The sequence below is a fragment of the Phoca vitulina genome, unplaced genomic scaffold, assembly GCF_004348235.1.
Source record: "Phoca vitulina isolate PV1807 unplaced genomic scaffold, GSC_HSeal_1.0 scaffold10, whole genome shotgun sequence".
NCBI classification, from domain to species: Eukaryota; Metazoa; Chordata; class Mammalia; order Carnivora; family Phocidae; genus Phoca; species Phoca vitulina.
Window position 1 is genome coordinate 26,339,038 of NW_022589713.1, and position 18,425 is coordinate 26,357,462.

At 49.7% G+C, this 18,425-nt stretch overlaps 1 protein-coding gene across 3 annotated transcripts in view; it reads right to left on the reverse strand.

Moving 5' to 3' along the window:
* Positions 1-1,236: 1,236 nt before the first annotated feature.
* Positions 1,237-18,425, reverse strand: part of COLQ (collagen like tail subunit of asymmetric acetylcholinesterase) — a 60,821-nt gene continuing 43,632 nt past the window's right edge. For all 3 annotated transcript variants that reach the window (XM_032408741.1, XM_032408742.1, XM_032408743.1), the window contains exons 12-17: positions 15,907-16,012; positions 10,821-10,960; positions 9,397-9,516; positions 8,854-8,974; positions 7,211-7,313; positions 1,237-5,313 (exon numbers count right to left, since the gene is read on the reverse strand). In XM_032408741.1, the coding sequence (XP_032264632.1) occupies positions 5,244-5,313; positions 7,211-7,313; positions 8,854-8,974; positions 9,397-9,516; positions 10,821-10,960; positions 15,907-16,012 (660 nt within the window). In that variant the 3' untranslated portion in view covers positions 1,237-5,243. The remainder of the gene's footprint in view (positions 5,314-7,210; positions 7,314-8,853; positions 8,975-9,396; positions 9,517-10,820; positions 10,961-15,906; positions 16,013-18,425) is intronic.

Consider the following 18,425-nt stretch of genomic DNA (forward strand, 5'->3'; position numbering starts at 1 on the left):
TAGAGTGATGGATGACCAATGTATCTGTCCCATGATGCTTAGAAAATTTGTCCTACCATCTTCCCAAGCACTGCTTCCTAAGTACTAGTTACTAACGTTTTTCTAAAGACCTTACTTTGCTAACAAATTTGTCACTCAAATGGCTTTGCAGGTGGATAAAGACGTCTGGGGCCAAACCCCCTCCCCACGCTTCCCTGGTCATGTTAGGAGCCTGTGGGCTGACCTAGAGAGGCCTAGCCACAAACTGGATCGTTGGGGATCTGTTGAACAGAGCTTGGGCATCCGTTACTGGTGACAGGGTAAAAAACCAGTCCAGACTGAGAGGGGAGAAGTCAGCTCTGTACCCTGTCATTCATCAGACTGCCAGAGCGGACCCTGATAAAGCAGCACAGGTAACAGGAAGCCATCAGCCTACAGTATCATAATCACTCTTTTCTTTGAGTGACTACTGCTTTCTTTTCAGTGACAGCCCCAGCTTTGCTTTTTACTCCTGCCACCTGAACCAAATCACTGTCAACCTTTGTGACTAAAATCTTGGGCTGTCAAAACTTTGCAGTTTGCAATCCTATCAGTAAGAACGAAACTTTCCACTCTTGCCTGGAAGACCTGAGCCGTATGAGTCACTTTGACACAGAGAAGCGGTTTCGATTTCTACCCTAGATTTAGAAATCCTGATAGGGACTTCCAGCCACAACAGTCCATGCTTTTCTTAACTTTGCAGTTCTCCAAAGAATCAGGACCTGGGTCCACTTCCCAGTCCAGGCTTGATCTTGACCCCTTTATACACAGCCCGCTTTGCTTTGAGCCTGTCCCCACAATGCTTCTTTCATTTTCTACCTACACTTCCACCCCTCCCCAAGTCCTACCATAATCTTGTCTTTCTTGGTTTGATGAGATTCCCAAACAGGCCCAAACAGGCAACGAGGCTCAAGGCAGAGTTTGAGAACTGCTGCTCTTTTTCACTGCTTTGTAGTAAAGGCTGCGGTCCAAACAGCTGTCAAAAGTGAACTCTTGGGGCACCTGGGTGGCTCAGTCGTTAGGTGTCTGCCTTCGGCTCAGGTCATGATCCCAGGGTCCTGGGATGGAGCTCCTAATCGGGCTCCCATCTCAGTGGGAAGCCTGCTTCTCCCTCTCCCACTCCCCTGCTTGTGTTCCTTCTCTCGCTGTGTCTCTGTCAAATAAATAAAATCTTTTTAAAAAAATTAAAAAAAAAAAAAAGTGAACTCATAACCAGCCTCAAAGCAGGAAGAAAGAAACCCCAGGTCCCAAAGAGGTGAGTGATTCGGCTTGAGTCACTAAATAATAATGACACAGATAAAAACCCAACCCTCCCTAAAGAGTTTCTAGGTTTCAGAAATTTTAACCATATTATCACTAAAATTCAACACAACCCTGAAATAACCCAGTATAAAGATGAGAAAAACAGACTCAGAAAAGTTAAGCAAATTATGCAGGATAATTAAACAGGGAGTTGGTGACAGGCTTCAAACCCAGATAGGTGAATCTGATCCTCTCTTTTTTTCACAAAAGCAAACTATACCACCTCTTTCACAACCTGTGGCTCCCTAGGAGAGTCGACCTCTTTTCAGTAGATCTGTTGGAATCAGCCAAGAGCTTTCTAGATGTGAGGAATATTTCCAAATGTTTGCCCCAAAGGCTCAGCACCTATTCCTGCCAAAAGGAAAAGCAAAACCAGAGACAGCCACTGTGATGTGTACCCAGTACCCATTCACCCCATACCTGCTCCCCACTATATAGTCCAATAGCCGCCCCTCCCTTACACAGCTGATGTGCTTCTGGAGAATCCCCAGGGAGTGGGCAAGGAATAATCTTAACACCTTTTGCCTCCGTGGGTTCAGGAACCCAGCTATAATCCAATTAGGTGGTATTCTCCTGACAATAACAAACGAATGGGCATGTGACCCCAAACAGGCAACGAGGCTCAAGGTAAGATTTTTGGGGGGGATTCTGGAATAAAAAATTTGAGAGCCACTGGAATAGACGTTATCTCTTCCTCTGGATATTCTAGGGTACAGACGTAAGCCTGAAACTGCAATAGTCAGCTTGTGACTACCCAAGGATCAAACTAACAGGAGATAGAGAGGACAGCTCAAGCAGAGAAATGGAGTGGGAGCCTTGGCTGAACCATGCCTGATCTCCACTCTGCCACTGGAATTTTTAAGTTATATAAGCCAATAAATTCCACCCTGTGGTTTATATTATATTTAAGTTGGATTTTCTGCTACCCACCAACAAAAGCATCTAAACCGGCATAGCCTTTTTTGGTGACTCAGCTGCAGCTCTGAAGACCCTATGATATTCGCAGCCACCCATGTGACAACCTCAGGAGCAGCTGAGGATATCCGTCACTACTCCTAGGCATGCCCTGTCACTGCTGGAGAACAGAGTCCCCACCCACAAAATGTTAGGGCTGGAAGAAAGAAACTTGTGTACAGTTTCTTCCAGGTAAGGACTTGGAGTCTGTGAGAAGTGACAAACCAAGTCTGAGCCCCAGTGTCAGGACTCCTGGTACAGTGCTCTTCCCTCCCCGCTGCAGCACCTCGGCTCCACACAGGGCCAGCAAGTGCTCCCAGGAGACATTTGGCTACGTATTCTGTGGCCACCTGGCCTGCGCACAAGGTGCCCCTGGTCCTGAGGAAGTTGCCCCCTGTACCACAGCATTTAAGGGGAGGGCTGAGGACAGCACGTTGTGTCATGAGCACTGGGTGTTATACAAGACTGCTGAATCCCTCTGAAACTAATAATACACTATATGTGAATTAATTGAATTTAAGTAAAAAAAAATCACAATGCCATGGGGAGGATTACTACTGTTACATATATACTTCAAACAAGTGGCTTTGAATCCTTTCATTTTCAGAGCCGTTCAGAAACCCCTTGCAATAGTCGGAGACAGGCCCACCTCTAATATCGTGGGATCTGGTTACAAGAGCCCAGATGGAGGCTCACACCCACATGTCTAAGTATTTACGTTAGAATCAATCTAACAAACTATTATTAAATACGTCTCTCTGCTTACTTGACAGTCACACTTTCATAAGACCTGGAAGGCTGGGTTTGCATTTGGAATATTTAGAATATATATGGAATATTTGGAATATATGGAAACCCCAGCCTGCATATCCAAGCCCCATCTACAACCTCTAAACACAGCTTGTCCCTGGCCACCCAGGTGTGTGCAGGTCACACTCAGGAGGACAGACATGGCGAAGATGCCTGCTCAGGACCACCTGGATGGGAACTGTGGTCTCCCGGGTACCTGGATCATGGTCTGGGAGAGGGGTGCACAAGCTACAGTGGGAAGGTCACCTTGGCCTCATAGACTCCCTGCCCTGTGGGGAGGGTCATGGCCAGAGGAGGGCCAGATTGGTGCCCTTCAAGGCAAGGGACCCAGGACAGGGCCTTACGTGGCCAGGTCCAACCAAGGGCAGTGCTGGAGCTCCATCTTGTTTTAATTGTGGTCCTAAAATAAGGCTGGAGTGGCGCTGGGTTAGCAAGAGCAGGCTTTGTGGCCTTAGGTAAGTCCCTCCATCTCTCTCAACATCGGTTTCCTCCCTTGTCCCTGAGGGACGGTACTGCTCCACATTCTAGAACCCTTTGCAAAGCCTGGGAGGCAGTGAATTCAGACCCCTCATTCCAAACAGTAATGCTGGGACACTGGCCCAAAACCCCAAGGGAAAGAGAGCCACAGTGGGAGAAACAAACTGCTTGTATTTCTTGATTTCCCATATGGAGATCCCAGCATGAAGGTGTAGCTTTACATGGGGGCAATATCACCCTAAGGTGTGCAGTAGAGGCTGAGGGAACTGGGCTGACCAGTGTGCCCACCTCTAAAGACATCACCTTTGGGCTGATCCCATCTACTACAGACCACTAGTGATGGTCTGCTGGGCCAGAAGCTCCTGTCTACTGAGTCCCTAGGACTCAGGCACACTAGCTTCGTACAAAAGCCCCAAAGTGTCCCTCCATCTGGTAACAAATAGACAAATCCCATTTGAGGTCTGCCATGGGGGAGACATCTTTGCGAACCAAAGCTAAGCAAGCCCCACTCAGGAGAGATGGTGGTGTAAGGCAGCTCACAGACAGGCCAGACTAATGACCCTGCAGAAACGTGGGGGGCTCAGGCACACAGACATGAGGGCAAGGCAATGCACTACAGAGACACAAAGGGAAGGCCACGGGATGCGCACAGGAGTCAGCAGGTAGCCAGGAGCTAGAGCTCAGGAGAAATGGTCTCTGCCTAGGGCAGGTACTCAGTCATAGGGCCTCACATGGGGAAACCCAGAGTGGTGCTTTCCTAAGGACTGGAAACACCAAAAGCCTGCCCAGGTGTAGACTTAGGAGGTCACCCTCTGGTAGTGAATCTCCTGAACAAGAAAGGGACATAAGGGGCATTTGCAAGACAGAGGTCAAGGTGCTGAGGGCCACAAGGTCAAGATGGTGCTGGGGACAGTGAAACCACAAGGGCTACCACTTTGGGAAACACTGAGAAGCAGAAGGCCACTGATCTGCTATTGTTCACATGCTGAGCACCCCAGCTGGGCCTCCACCCTCTTCCAGGGCCAGAGCACCGTTTTGGTGGCTTTCTCAGGACCTTTTCACAGTTGGGTCTCTTCTTGGGAAAGCTGCATCCACATGAGGCTGTGCTGGGCCGTAGCCAGTTGAGGGGTTCCTCAGTGGGTCCAGAGCTGGGAGCCACTCCAAGAGAACGGGCCCACTTCCCTGCTTTGTGGTTCATGGGCCTGGAGAGACCTGACAGCCGGCTGCCCTGGGTGAGAATGCCCACATTTCCAGAGGTCAGAGGAGTGGAGAGGCCTGTACACCAGATGCCCCAAGTGGGAGGAGAACAAATTCAAAAGGCCCTGCAGGTCTAGGTGGGGCTAACAGTTCTAAGCCAAGTCCATGGTCTGGGTCAGTAACATTCCAGAAGAGAAAGGGCACTGTAGGTTTGGCTATTCGGCCAGATGGTAGCAATGGGGAACAGTTCCCAGGTTGGGCACGTGGAAGGTTTTCCTGGACTCTGGATTAAGACAGGATGCAGTAGTCCTAAATTCTTCCAGTCGGACTGAATTACAAGCATGTCTTAGCAGCAAGAGTTTGTCCTTGTTGTTGTCGCATGAAGGTGGTGGAAACTGGACCAGGATGGCGCGAAGTCAATTTGCTGAGGGTGGAGGAGCTGCTGCCGGTTACGTAAGACGCAGCCCTCCTCCTCCTCGCAGCCCTCATGTGAAGTAGCGGCAGGACGTGGAGTCGATGTAGCAGTACGGGGTGCACTGCAGGTCTCCATACGACCTGAGGGGGGGTAGACAGGGGTCAGGGCGCTCACGGGCCAGTGGGCAGGGGAGCTCCTGCCCAGCCCTCACGACCACACCAGGTTCTAAAAGGCCACCTCTGGTGACTTTTGGTCAAAGCTCATCAGACAGCAACCATGGCTGCTACCTTACCTAAGGGTTCCAGATAGACTGTTCTCATTCTCATTTGGGGTGAGAGGCTTGGGGCAGTTGAGTCCAGGCCTCTGGGACTTTTCCCCCGGAGCCCAGCTGAGGGATCTGGGTGGAAAGAGTTGGTAACTTTGTTCTTAACGCAGCATCTTTGAGAGAATCACTCCCTTCTCAAGACCTGAAAGGTTTCAGTGCTGTCCATTAGGTCATAACTGTGGTGATGCAAATGTTCTATTTCTGTGCAGTCCAATATGGCAGCCACTAGCCATATGTGGCTACTGAGCTCTTAAAATAAGGTTGCTGTGACTGAATAATTAGATTTTTTATTTTATTTTTAATTAATTTAAATTTAAATAGCAACATGTGACTGGGGGCCACCATATTGGACAGCAGTTTATACTTCCGTAAGCCCAAGTGCTAATCCTGACCGTGTGTTATACATTATACCCATATTCACAAGCATTCTCTGAGGCTTCTAGAGATCAGACGAGTAATCACAGTGAGCCAGTGGGTAAGCCCTGGGCTCTATGCAATCCTGTGCTCCACGTTCAGCTGTCTATATTGAGTTGTGTCCATGAAACCATCAACCAACCAGCTCAGACCTGCCAACTCTCTGGCAGGTTAGGAGCCCTCCACACTTCGGAGATAGGGAAATACATACAGACACACAGATACGGGTGGAGGGGGCATCCTGACCAAGCCTAAAGTGCTTGTTTTGGGGTGACTATAGGTCTGTAGTTCTCCCAGCCTGGTTTGGTGTGTTGGTGTGTGTTCAGGGGGTGGACATTGAGGAGACCTCCTTGGAATAGAGAGCAGAGAGAAGGCGACAGAACGACAGGCCTGGTGGCTGTTTCCCAGCCCTGCGGAGGGCCTGGGTCCAAGGAACAGGGCTGGAAGGGAACGCTGAAGAGACTGGACTCCTGAGGGACTTAAGAGGTGTGAGGGGCCAGTGATCCACTCTGGAGCCAAGGAAGAAGCAGGAACTGAGGGTGGAACAGCCTTCCCATTTCCCTTAGAATGCTATACAACTCTGGTTTTGTAAGGATTAAGGGGAATGTGGTGCTGTTTTGCATTTCATAGTGCTAGTGGCCCTCAGCTGTCTTCGGAGACGTCAACGTGGAGGTCAAGACACTAGAATACTTATTCTGAGCAACGTGAACACCCACTGGAGAGTCCCAGATATAACTAGAGAGGTCCTTGAAGGGGATACTAAGTTCCTGGGGTTTTCCTGGAGGAGCCACGAGCCAGCAAAATTAGATATTAATGCTGTTGTGATCTCATTTGCACCCACAGGCCCGGGAGTCAGGGGTTGTCCCAGAGAATTCAGGTTATACAGATGCTTAGATTCTTGGGAATGCCCTGGTCCCTCCACTCTCCACTGGGCTTCCTCCAGAACCACTTTCCAGAAGACTAACGTGGTCATGGTAGCCACTGGGGATGGGAGCTGCTCATCTGGGGGCAACCGCTGAAATAGAGACTGCCGGTCCCCAAGGGCCCAGGATGGAGCTGGTCACTGTCTATCTCAGCTTGGCCTTGGTGGCACTCAGGCACTCTGAGAGGCACATGGTGGTTATGTTTATGGCCTGTCTCCCCTAGTGAGCAGGGACCACGTGTTAACTATCACCATACCTCAGTGTTTAGAGAGTAGAAAGAACATAAGCGCTAAAAAAAATATTTGTGAAGGAAAGAAGAGGAGGCAGGCAGAGAGGGAGGCAGGGTGTCAGAATAGCACATGTGGTGATCCCTACCCAGGGAGATAGGTCTCGCACGTCAGGTAGCCAAAGTCAGAGCCGTCACAGTCCTCCACGCCCTTGTGCTGGTGACCGTCTCCACAGTAGGCCCGGTGACAGCCTGAGGGATACAAGGAAGTAGCCCTGAGAGGGGGCTAGGGTAGGACAGGCTTACCTCAGCCTGTAAGGACTGTGTGGCGTGAAGGATCCCCCCAGAGCATGCACCCTCTTGGACTTCCATAAAGCTTCAGATGCATCCAGGGACGGCCCCTCAGACCCCCAAATCCCACACCAGAGACTAAGGAGACCCAGGCTCTAGCCCATTGCAGCTACTCAGTAGCCAACGGACCAAGACCAGGCCACTTGGCCTCTCTGAGCCTCCATATCCCTATCTAAAGCCTGGGACGTGGCCACCACCTCCTCTTCACAGGACGCACTGTGGGTTCCCGTGAAGTGAGGATCAGCAGACTGAGCACTGGGCACAAGTGATGACCGAGGTGGCTCTTGTCTGTCTCCAGAGACCTTCCAGGGTGGGTGGCTCTGTGTCCCTGGGGAGCCAGATGATCTTCAGTGGGGTCCCTGTTGTTGCGCAAGGGAAGGGTCTTGGAGTCCGAGCCCCACCCCCATTTTACGTGGCTTTGAGACCCCCTCAGTTCCTTCCTGCTGTGTGGTCTATCGGACGGTGTCTGCGCCGGGGCAGAAGGGCCTCCAGGCAAAGCCGGCATGCCAGGGGGCACCATCCCGGCGTCCGTCACGGGAAGTACAGCTGCACCGCGGGCGCGCCAGCCGCCTCTCCCTCCCTGCATCCATCCCTGTGCACACCTTCCTCACTCCACTGCAGGGTCGTCAGCCTTCCCAGAGCCAGGAAGGAGACTTCGCATTTGCACATCCCCAGCCCTGAGCCGGGGCCTGGCTCCTCACAGCAGGGGCCGGAAAATAATTCAGCGAAGGGATGTTGAACCCTTACTCTACCCAGACGATCCAGTGCACATTAGCTCACAGAATCTCTGAAGACCTGAGCCGTCAGCGCTGTCATACCCATTTTTCGGTTGAGGAGAGACCCGGAGCTGTGAACTGCCCTCCAAACCCCCCTGTCACTGAGTAGCCTCCTCTCTGAGCATCCAAGTTCTGTTCTGTCGGACTCTAAATCCCCTGCTTTCTATCTCCCCTCCTGCTTTGTGGCACGACTGACAAAAGAAGAATAGCAAACCCTCCAGGGCCCTGTTGCGTGCCTGGCCTGGTAGCACCCCATCAGCCTGAAGGCTGCTGCCCTGCGAAAGGGCTTCGCCACTAGGGCTCTATCTGGTAACTCTGTCCTGATTCAAATTCTTGGCTTCTCCCTTTTGTCTCTCACTCTGCATCACCTTTATCTTTTGATAAAGAATGTGGACTGGAATGTGGGTTTTGCCCAGAAGTAGGGTTCAGGAAAAGGGAGCGACTGGCGGCTTCTCTGGGGGCAAGATCCTTGACACTAACCCCCACCGATATGCTTGGGCAGTGGAGGTCCACATGTGGCCAGAATGGGAGCAGTCCAGGTGTCCCCCCTCTGGCTCTAGAATCGTCCAGGGGCTCGCCCTCAGCCTCCCCCGCCCGGTGGCAGTTCACGCTTCAGCACCTCCTGCCCCCCCCGTCCGCCCCCTCCCCGGCTGGGCCCCACTCACTGATGCAGTCATCGTCCACGTTGCTGTTCCCGTCGTCACACTCCTCCCCGGGCTGCAGGACCCCATCCCCACAGGAGCCGTGGTGGTCTATAGTGTAGTCCACAGGGTAGAAGGGGGTCACCTGGCCAAAGAAACACATGGCAGTGACCAGGGATGGCATGCCGGGCACCGCAGGCAGGACGGGTCATTGGCACTGGGGCCAGAGGCTCTGGGTCTGTGGGGGCTTCCTCCTGGTGGTGGTGGAGAGGCACTCCTGCTGCTCAGAGCTCTGCAGCTGACAGGGAAGCTGGATCAGATCAAGACAGCGGCCTGGCAGTGTGGGGATGGGAGCCCATCTGGAACTCTGGCTCAGAGAGGAGGTTCCATCTGGGGAGCAGGGGCACGGAGAACCGCTCAGAAGCAGAGCAAGGGAGGATGCCTAGGCCTTCCTCGGGAACAGATTGCAGAAAGCTCTGCGCCAGGCCCAACTGTTGGCCCTTCTTTCCTCTAATGCTGTGTCCCTTTCCGGGGTGGGCTATGTCCAGAGTGCCTGCCTCATGGTACCTGGATGGGGAGCCAACCAAGGCTGTCCTTGAAGTACAGAGATCTCTGGTCTTTGCGGAATGCAATGGCGTTTTGGGTGTTCAGCCTCTCAAGCTCCTCCTGGTTGTTGACAACAAAAATCTGCCAGAGAACACATTGGTGAAGATTTCAGAAAACACTTCTATAATGGGCAGGGAAAAGCTGGAGGAGGAAACAGAATCTCTATCCTTGGGCTCGTTAACTATGGGAGGGGCGTCTGCATATTACACTCCAGCATTCCTCCTGAAATAGGGAGGAAGGTCTTGATTCCCACATCTTCTCAATCCAGTTCCAACTGTCTGAGTTTGCAGTAAGACTATCTATGATTTGGGGCACCTGGGTGGCCCAGCTGGTTAAGCATCTGCCTTCGGCTCAGGTCATGATCCCAGAGTCCTGGGATCGAGCCCCGCATCGGGCTTCCTGCTCAGCGAGGAGCCTGCTTCTCTCTCTCTCCCTCTGCCCCTCCCCACTGCTCATTCTCTCTTTCTCTCTCTCTCTCTCTCAAATAAATATCTTTTAAAAAAAGACTATCTATGACTTAAATTTTTTAAACATTTAAAATGCCCCTAAGACTTAAATAAAAAGGTGGTATCATCTAATCAAGTAATTCAACATCTGGAAATGATTCTTTTTTTTTTTAAAGATTTTATTTATTTATTTGAGAGAGAGGATGAGAGGAGAGAGAGCGCACATGAGAGGGGGGAGGGTCAGAGGGAGAAGCAGACTCCCTGCTGAGCAGGGAGCCTGATGCGGGACTCGATCCCAGGACTCCAGGATCATGACCTGAGCTGAAGGCAGTTGCTCAACCAACTGAGCCACCCAGGCACCCTGGAAATGATTCTTAACAAAACTGTTATACTCAAAGGTGTTCATTATGGTTTTATTTACATTAGTGAAAAGTTTGAGAGAGCCCTATAAATATCCGACAATAAGACACTGGTTAAATAAATCACAGCACAGCCGCATGTTGGATGGATGATTATGGGTCCACTCAAATGATGAACTGATGTCCAGGGTTATCTCAAAATAACCCAAGGGAGGGTGGGCAGTAGAGAGTGGGTGTAAAGAGGAAACAGGATTAGCCAGGAGTTGATAGATGTTGAATTTGGGTGAAGGATACAGAGGTTTATTACACTATTTTTTCTGTTTTTGTATTTACCTGAAATTTTAAATATTTTTTTGTTCTTAAAAAAAGACAAAGAAAATACTTCAAAATGCACCCACAACCAAATGGACAATTTGGTTTCCTACTTTTGATTTTTCTTTATTTTCCAATCTCCCATAATGAGTGTGTCCCAAGTATAATGGGGAAATCTGTTTTATTAAAAGGCTCTTACAAAGCTCTGAGAGGGTCAGGTGAGAGGTCTTGATGGAGAACCAGCCTAGATTTCTCCTAGGAGCCTTACCACAGGAACGTGCGGGGAACTGGGCCCAAACGTGGATTCCCTGTAGGAAGGGTTATTCACATTCATACGGGTTCCACAAAGACAGCTTCCTGGAGGCCCAGGAAATCCTCTGTCCCCTTTGGGTCCCATCACAAGTTGTCCTAGGAAGTAACAGATTGCTGAGTCACTTGAGTGAAGGAAGAGAAAACCAAATAGCCCTGGGAGAGGTGAGCAAACTTCACAACAGAAAGAAGGTCAAAGTCCACAGTATTTTAGGGTAGTCCTGGGGGAAGAGGTTCAGAGACTCTTGTTCTGAGATGTGAAGGAGGTGATGTTCTCTGTGGGTCCCTTAGCCATGAGGGGTGTTGCAGTATCTTCTCCCTTTCATTTCTCTGTACTTGAGAAACAGTCATTCCACCTCCCAGACTACCTTGCATTCAAGGTCTGCGATGGGAGAAGGGTAGGCATCTGGGAAAGTCTATCCTGATACAGGAAAAACATTGCTGGTAAGAGACAGTTTCCTTCTCCTTCCTGTCTATAAGACAGACAAGATGTCTGGTGCTGCAGCAGCCACACTGCAACCATGAAGTAACAAGTATGAGAAGAGAAGCCAACACACAGGAAAGACCAGAACCTCATGGGACATGGGACCCTCATAGTGACCCTTAGAGGCTGAACCAAAGCCAGCCATTGTCCACCTCTGGACTTCCTTGTTATATGAGAAAAACAATCCCCTTTTTGTTTAGACTATTATTAACAGGGACTTCTTGCTGATGAACACATCACTAACTGATAGCTTTTATTATTATTTTTATTCATTTTATTTTGTTCTTATATATAAGATCTTTTTTACAAAGGAATTTCTGAAGGTGGATTTTTTTTAATTTCTTCTGGAAGAAAATGGCATGTTGGAAATGCTCCACCTACTCATTGTCCCCTGATACTGAGTGTCCTAAACATATATGATTAGGAAATTTACTCCCTGCAGTGTGGGTGGCCTGCTAGGGTAGTAGTTTTCATCCTGACTTCTAAAGGCCCTGATGCCCAAGCCACAGCCCAAACCGATTCCATCAAGAATGCTGAGAATAGAACCCAGGCATCTGTGGCTTTTAAAAGCTCTCGAGCTGATTCCAATGTACACTGAGGTTGAGAACTGCTGGTCTAAGGAAACAGTCTTTGCACAAGCCATTCCCCCACTAGATTGTTCTCTCTTCACCCTCCGTGCCTCCTAGCTTGCTCCTGACCTGGGTTCCAATATTACATCCTCAGGGAAAGCTTGTGAATGCTCACACTCAGGCATGTTTACCTTGGATACAATCTCACAGCTCCCCATGCCTTTTCTTCACCGCACTTCTGTCTGTGATTTCTGTATCTTGTGAGATTAGGTGGTGAAGGTCAATCTCCCCAAGTAGAGTGTAAGATCTACAAAGGCAAGGTTGGTACCCGTGTTCGTTTACCATGGTCAGACACGCAGTAGGGGCAGGCTTGATGACTGAATGAATGAATGAATGAATGTGGACTAATTGGTCTTCAGAAAAGACTAAAGATCATCTTTGGGTTGGCCAGAAAGAGCTAGAGCAAAAGCCCTCCAACAAGAGAGGGAAGAAAGGGAAGCCAGAGACAGAGAAAGGAAGTGTGCCTCCTCCTGGGAAAGTAAGGGGGAGTCTGGAGACCAGGCAGTCTTTGCTTTCAGGCTGTATAACTTCCAGGGGAGCCAACAACTGTGGACACAGTTGGCAGATCCCAGAGGTGCAGAAAATAAAATGACCCCAGGGGAGAGGTCTGGTCAAGACCCCAAGGAAGCAGCTTCAGCTAGAGGAGGAGACCCCAGTGGGAATACCCTCCCCACAACCCTTCCAGAACACATATCTTCCAGAACAGATATGTCCAAGATCAGAATAATGTCAGCAAGGGGGCAAGGGAGGCTTGCCAACATTTTTATCCCAGGTTGTGGTAGTTCGTTTGAACAAGAAACTTGCATCCAGTGCTGCAGGAGGAGCTCCAGTCTTGGGTTCTGATGTTTTCAGCACAGCCCAGAGACAGAGACTCCACTAGCCCAGGAATATTCTGGGTTATCACCATGTGGGGAAACTGAAGTGGGAATTTCTATAACCGAGGACATGAGAGTGCCTCTGTGACCCCCAACAACTCCTCCAGATCCGTGGCCTCAGAGCGATTCAGGAGTTTGTCCCATTACCCAGCTAGGTTAGTGGGGATGCTGAAATGTGAATTCGTGTTCGACTTAACACTATGCCATTCAAGAGACAAACGTCCAAGAATATTGATGCCTGCAGGAAGCTGGCGATTCCCAGGTACCACAGTGATTCACTTAGACCCTGTCTGGGTGCTGGAAGGACTCAGCCAAATTTGTAATTTGGTTATTGCAAATTACATCCTAGACGCATTTTGCCTTATTCCCTCCCTGCCTCCCAGCACCTCTTTCTCTCTAACTCGGGTACTAAAGAGCTCCCACCCTCTCCACCGGCCCCAACACCGGCCTGCCCCACAGCACTGGGCACCAGAACCAGAGGTGGCCTCCTGACAGGACGACAGGATGGGGCAGGGTGCCTGCTTCCTGCCACCACTGCAGTTTTCCTGCAGCTTCCTTTCAGCTGTCAGAGGACATCTGTCACCCCTGCCTGCTGGTTTCCTGTCAGGAGGCACTGACAGGCACGGCAACTTGAACTTCCCCACCCCAGCCTCTCAGAGCTGGCCTAGCAGGCCTGCTGATCCATCATCCCTTGTAGCCATTGGCCCTGGCTTTCCATCATTGCCCAGAGAGGCTCCCACCGCCTCGGGCTGTGCAGTGGGAGTGGGCCTGAGATGGGAAATCTGGGGGAAGGGGGAGGCACCACAGAATAGTCTCCACATCACCCCCAGCTTCTACTCTGCCCCTACAGAGGCCGCATGGCTAAATGGACAGGTCTCAGACCCAGGAGCCACAGACTGATTCTAGGCCCACCAGTCAGCTCTGTGACCTTGGGGAAGTCCCTTTTCTCTGAGGTTCAGAGTTCTTTTCTATAAAAGGAGGGTTTTTAGATAAGATAAGACCAGGGTTGTTTGACCTGTGGTCCACAGAGACCAAGCACACCCCAAGATGGATTTGGGGCAGGGGTTCTAGAACTCTGGGAAGCAGTTGTACAGAATTCTGGGTTTAGATAGACACATGTTTCTCCTGACTGGGCTTGGGACTTTTATCAGCCTTCAAAGGTAGTCTCACGAATCACTTTTGGGGCCTGCTCCCGTTCTTGATAATAATCCAATTGGTCCCAGGCCCAGACAAGTTCTCTTTTAAATTCCTCCCTCCTCTTCTTTCCCTACCCTACCCCAAATGTTCCCAAAGAGCAGGATTATTGCCCCATTTTCTTCAGTCCCTTCACTGAGAGGATCCCCAGAAAGGAAGTGACTCAAAAGAAGGCACAGGAAGGGGACATGAGTCAGAAACAGACTGCATTGGGCTTGGCTGCTGTGCAATAATGCACGGGGGACAGACTGAGAACCCAAATGGCCTGTGTCTGTGAATGCCTATAGTACCTGGCCCTGCCCATCCCACCTGCCAGGTGCCATGGGGATGCAAAGCTGACTTGGCCACAGACGCTGCCTCAAGGACTTGCCATCTAGAAGGAAGATGAAACACAGCTGCAGAAAAGAGTTAGCAGTGAAGGGCCACAGCAGAGAGGCAATATGTGACTTGGGCCCAGGGGAAGGAGACGCACCGTGTTAGGGCCTTGCTGAGGAGAGGGCTTTGAAGGAAGGAGATGGTTTCATTGGGTGCACCAAAGGATGATAGGGATGCTATTTCAGGCCATGTGGACCCAGAGAGACTGTAGGAATATGCTCCAGCTCAACAGAGAGCAGAATTGGCTGGCGGGTAAAGGGCGGTGAGGCTGGGATCTGGCAGAGGACAGAGTGGGGGGAATGGGAGGTGTGCATACTAGGCTAAATGAGAAGGAGCTGGAAGACCAAGGAGGGAAAACAGAACTACACTGGCCCTGCTAAAGGGACGGGGTGGCAGTCCCCTGGAGCCTGACGAAACAAAACAGTGGGCATCTGAGTAGGTTGCTGAGGTTCCCCAGGTCCTGCCCTTACCCAACCTCGGACCCCAGGAGGGAACTGAGGTTCAAGTCCAATGAGGGCTGGCATTTACAAACAGACACAAAATGAGGGCTGGCCTAATGACCTCTCTTTGTATCCACACTGCCCTCCCCCCACCCCCCACCCCCCCCCCCGCCATGATCCTGGCTACTCCTCAGTTTTGTGAGCTGCTCAATACCCCAAGGGCCAAGAGAGTCCCTTCCAAAGACAAAACTCAGGCCTCACACCACACCCTCAGTCCCTGGGGTTGGCAGCTCATGATCATGGGGCTTGAGGGGAATGTTACGCGTGCCAGAACCAAGGAGGACGAGGACTACAACAGACCCTTGAACTGAAATGGTAATAAAAATTGCTTGGATTCCTTTTGTATAACTGAGGACAAAGGACCCTATGTAGTAAACAGTCTTCTCAGGCCCAGAGATGCTGAATGTGCTGTGAAAGGTCATATTTGGAGCTGACAAAGGTACAAACTAAAGAAAGGCTTTAGGTCATCAAATGAAACAAGGTAAGCAAGGTAGCAGTGTTCTATGCCCTCTTCAATAGTAGACTTTGATTTCTTTTTATGATTTTTTTGTATGTTCAGTATAAACTAACAAGGACTCTTTAATAACACTACATAAGATAGAAAGCTCTGCCACACCATCTTCTAGGTTTAAGAGAACTGCTTGGAGTTGTGAAAGGTTTTTTTAGAAAAAGGTATTTGTTGATGAAATATGTGCTGGTTATTTTTCACTTGAAGTATAAAATGACATCACCAGTGTAATCAGGGTTCCCTTTGTTTTCTCCTCTATTTGTTCTCTAAAATCCTACAACAGAATCAGGATGGCTTTTACCTCTCTTGTGTTAAAGTTGAAAGACCCAAACTGTGGAGAAATTATAAATATGTTGAAGTGCCTCTAGTAGTTTCTAACTCAAAACACAAGGCATCTCTGCGGCATCTCCTTGTGCCCTCTCTGGGGAGGGCGGCCAGGAGGGCGACACTGTAGATCACGTGAAGCAATGTTGCTCTTACCTGCAGATGGGGGGCCCGGGGGGCCTGGGGGACCTGGACGGCCAGGTTGACCAGAAGGCCCAGGCTTGCCTGGTGGGCCCGTTACTCCACTATCTCCCTTCTGCCCCTGACAGAGAGAAAGGCAGAGGCTGTTATGATAACATGACATGGCAAACTTCCTTCCCCATTTATGTCTAAATCAGGGACCACCTTGCAGGAGCCCAGGGCAGGATGCACCTGAGGCTTTGACCATCAAGCTCCTAAAAAGCTCAGGGCAGGGGCACCTGACTGACTCATTTGGTGGAGCATGTGACCCTTGATTGCAGGGTCGTGAGTTCAAAGCCCTACGTTGGGTGTGGAGCCTACTTAAAAAACAAAACAAAACAAAAACTCAGGGCAAGTGATATTTGAGATTGTGATGGTTACAAGTTTGCAGACATTACTTCTTGCTCTCTCCCAGAAACATGGCACATGACTGCTGAAAGGAACCAGTCCAACCCACTCCCCTCACCAGGCAGAAGGGGAAACAGAGGCTCAGGAAAGAGCAGAAATTCATGCAAGGCACCTAGCATTGAGGCAACAGACTTGTTGCCTAGGACTCAGGCCTCTGCTTGCTCGTCAAGACCATTTCTATTTTACTTCAAGAGCCGTTTCCATCAAAAGGCTCCCCGTTGCTCTCAGGATAAAGACCCAGATCCTTATTTCAGCCTACAAAGCACTGCATGGCTGGCCTTTCCAATCTTGTTCCAGTCTTCCAGTATTTTCGGTCTTCAAGAGCACCATGCCTTTTATTTCCCTCCTCCCTGCCCAAACTCCCTGTCCACTCCTCCGCCTGGTTAACTCCCTCCCAGCTGTTAGCTCTCAGGTAAAGTGTCACCGCAGCACAGCCTTCCCGGACCTTGCTAGACCTTGCCAGACCGAGTGAGTTCTCCTGGTCACAGGCTCTCTGAACTAGGCCCCTTTTCTTCCTGGCATTTACCCAACTCAGGAACACATCATTATTTGTGCGGTCCTTTCATCAATGTTTCTCTATGAAATATAGGCTCCCTGTGGGCCAGAATTTGTCTTGTTCCCAGATTAAATGAAGGAGGAGGAAGATGTTGACAACACAAACGGGAAGTAGTTCTGTTGAGCTGGAAGTAAGAGACCTGGGTTTTCACATTGGCCATGAGACCTCGGGTCATGCAAGTCATTGTTTTGTGCCTCAGTTTTCTCATCTATAAAATGGGCCATTACATTAAACACACACCTTCACAGCTTTGTTGTGAGAGTAATAAAGCTCCCAGAGGTGAAGAAGCCTGGTGATGGGTATTAAAGAGGGCACATATTGAATGGAGCACTGGGTGTTATACGCAAACAATGAATCATGGAACACTACATCAAAAACTAATGATGTACTGTATGGTGATTAACATAACATAATAATAAAAAAATAAATAAAAAAAAGTGGTTTACGTAGAACCAAGTGTTGCGGGGGTGGGGGTGTCAAGCTGACTATCATAGCAACTGGCTTGGTTTCATCTTTTTCACGTGGTTAGAAAAGGCCTGATTTCTTAAAGAGAGGCACACCTGGAGCTGTAGCCATTCCACACAGGATGTCCTCCTTGCTGCCTGTTCTGAGACGGTCAAGAGCAAAGATTTCCTCCTTAGGGTTGCTCTGAGGAATGACCCCAAAACCAACGTCTGTAGGTTCTTCTCCCAAACAATTTGCTAATTATCTGCTCTTGCGCTGGGCCTAAACAGGACAGTGATTGATGCAGGACATTTTTGACCTGGATCCCCTTTCTACACTTGTGCCTTGGCAGGCCTGCCCATGTAATGAAACATAATCTTCCCCAAGTCTGGGAAGCAGGGGGGCAGGGCACTCCTTTCCAATCACAACAGTGACACGCGACCTGCCGCTTTGTCAACATGGCTCTGCAGTCTCTCCTGGCAATGTCTAAGGGGTTCTTAAATTCTTATTTATTTATTTATTTATTTATTTTTAGGAGTTCTTAAATTCTTAATATGGGACCTGTGAGGTCAGAGTTTATTTCCAATTCCATCCTGATGGAGGGAGTTCTTAAGCCTTTGCCCAGGCTGACACTTGGTAACTAAGATGGGTCCCAGAATAGCAAAGAAGGTCACACCATCTTAATATAGCCACGGTTAAGGCTTGTTTTTCTAAAAGCCACATCAGCTGACTATGAACACAGGAAATGTCACAGCTTGAAGGAGCTGGAAGCACTCCTTGATTCTGACACCAAACAATAATGGAATATTCTGTGTATCAGTCATTTGTTTAGAATAAGCCATGTCTCTATGAGCAGGATTCACTGAGCAGTGCTTTCCAGGAAAGGCATTCTTCTTTATTCACTTTACTGCCACAAAGTTTGGTGATGTCTCTCAAGGAAGTTGTTCTGTCTCCTTCACTGAAGATTTGTATAATAGAGTCAAGAGCGGTTTTCCTGAGCCTGGTTGAAGGCAAATGCTGAAGCATGAAAGTGAGGAGAGATGTGTGGGGAAAAGTAGGTCTCAGCTCTCTAAGCTCCAATGCTGCC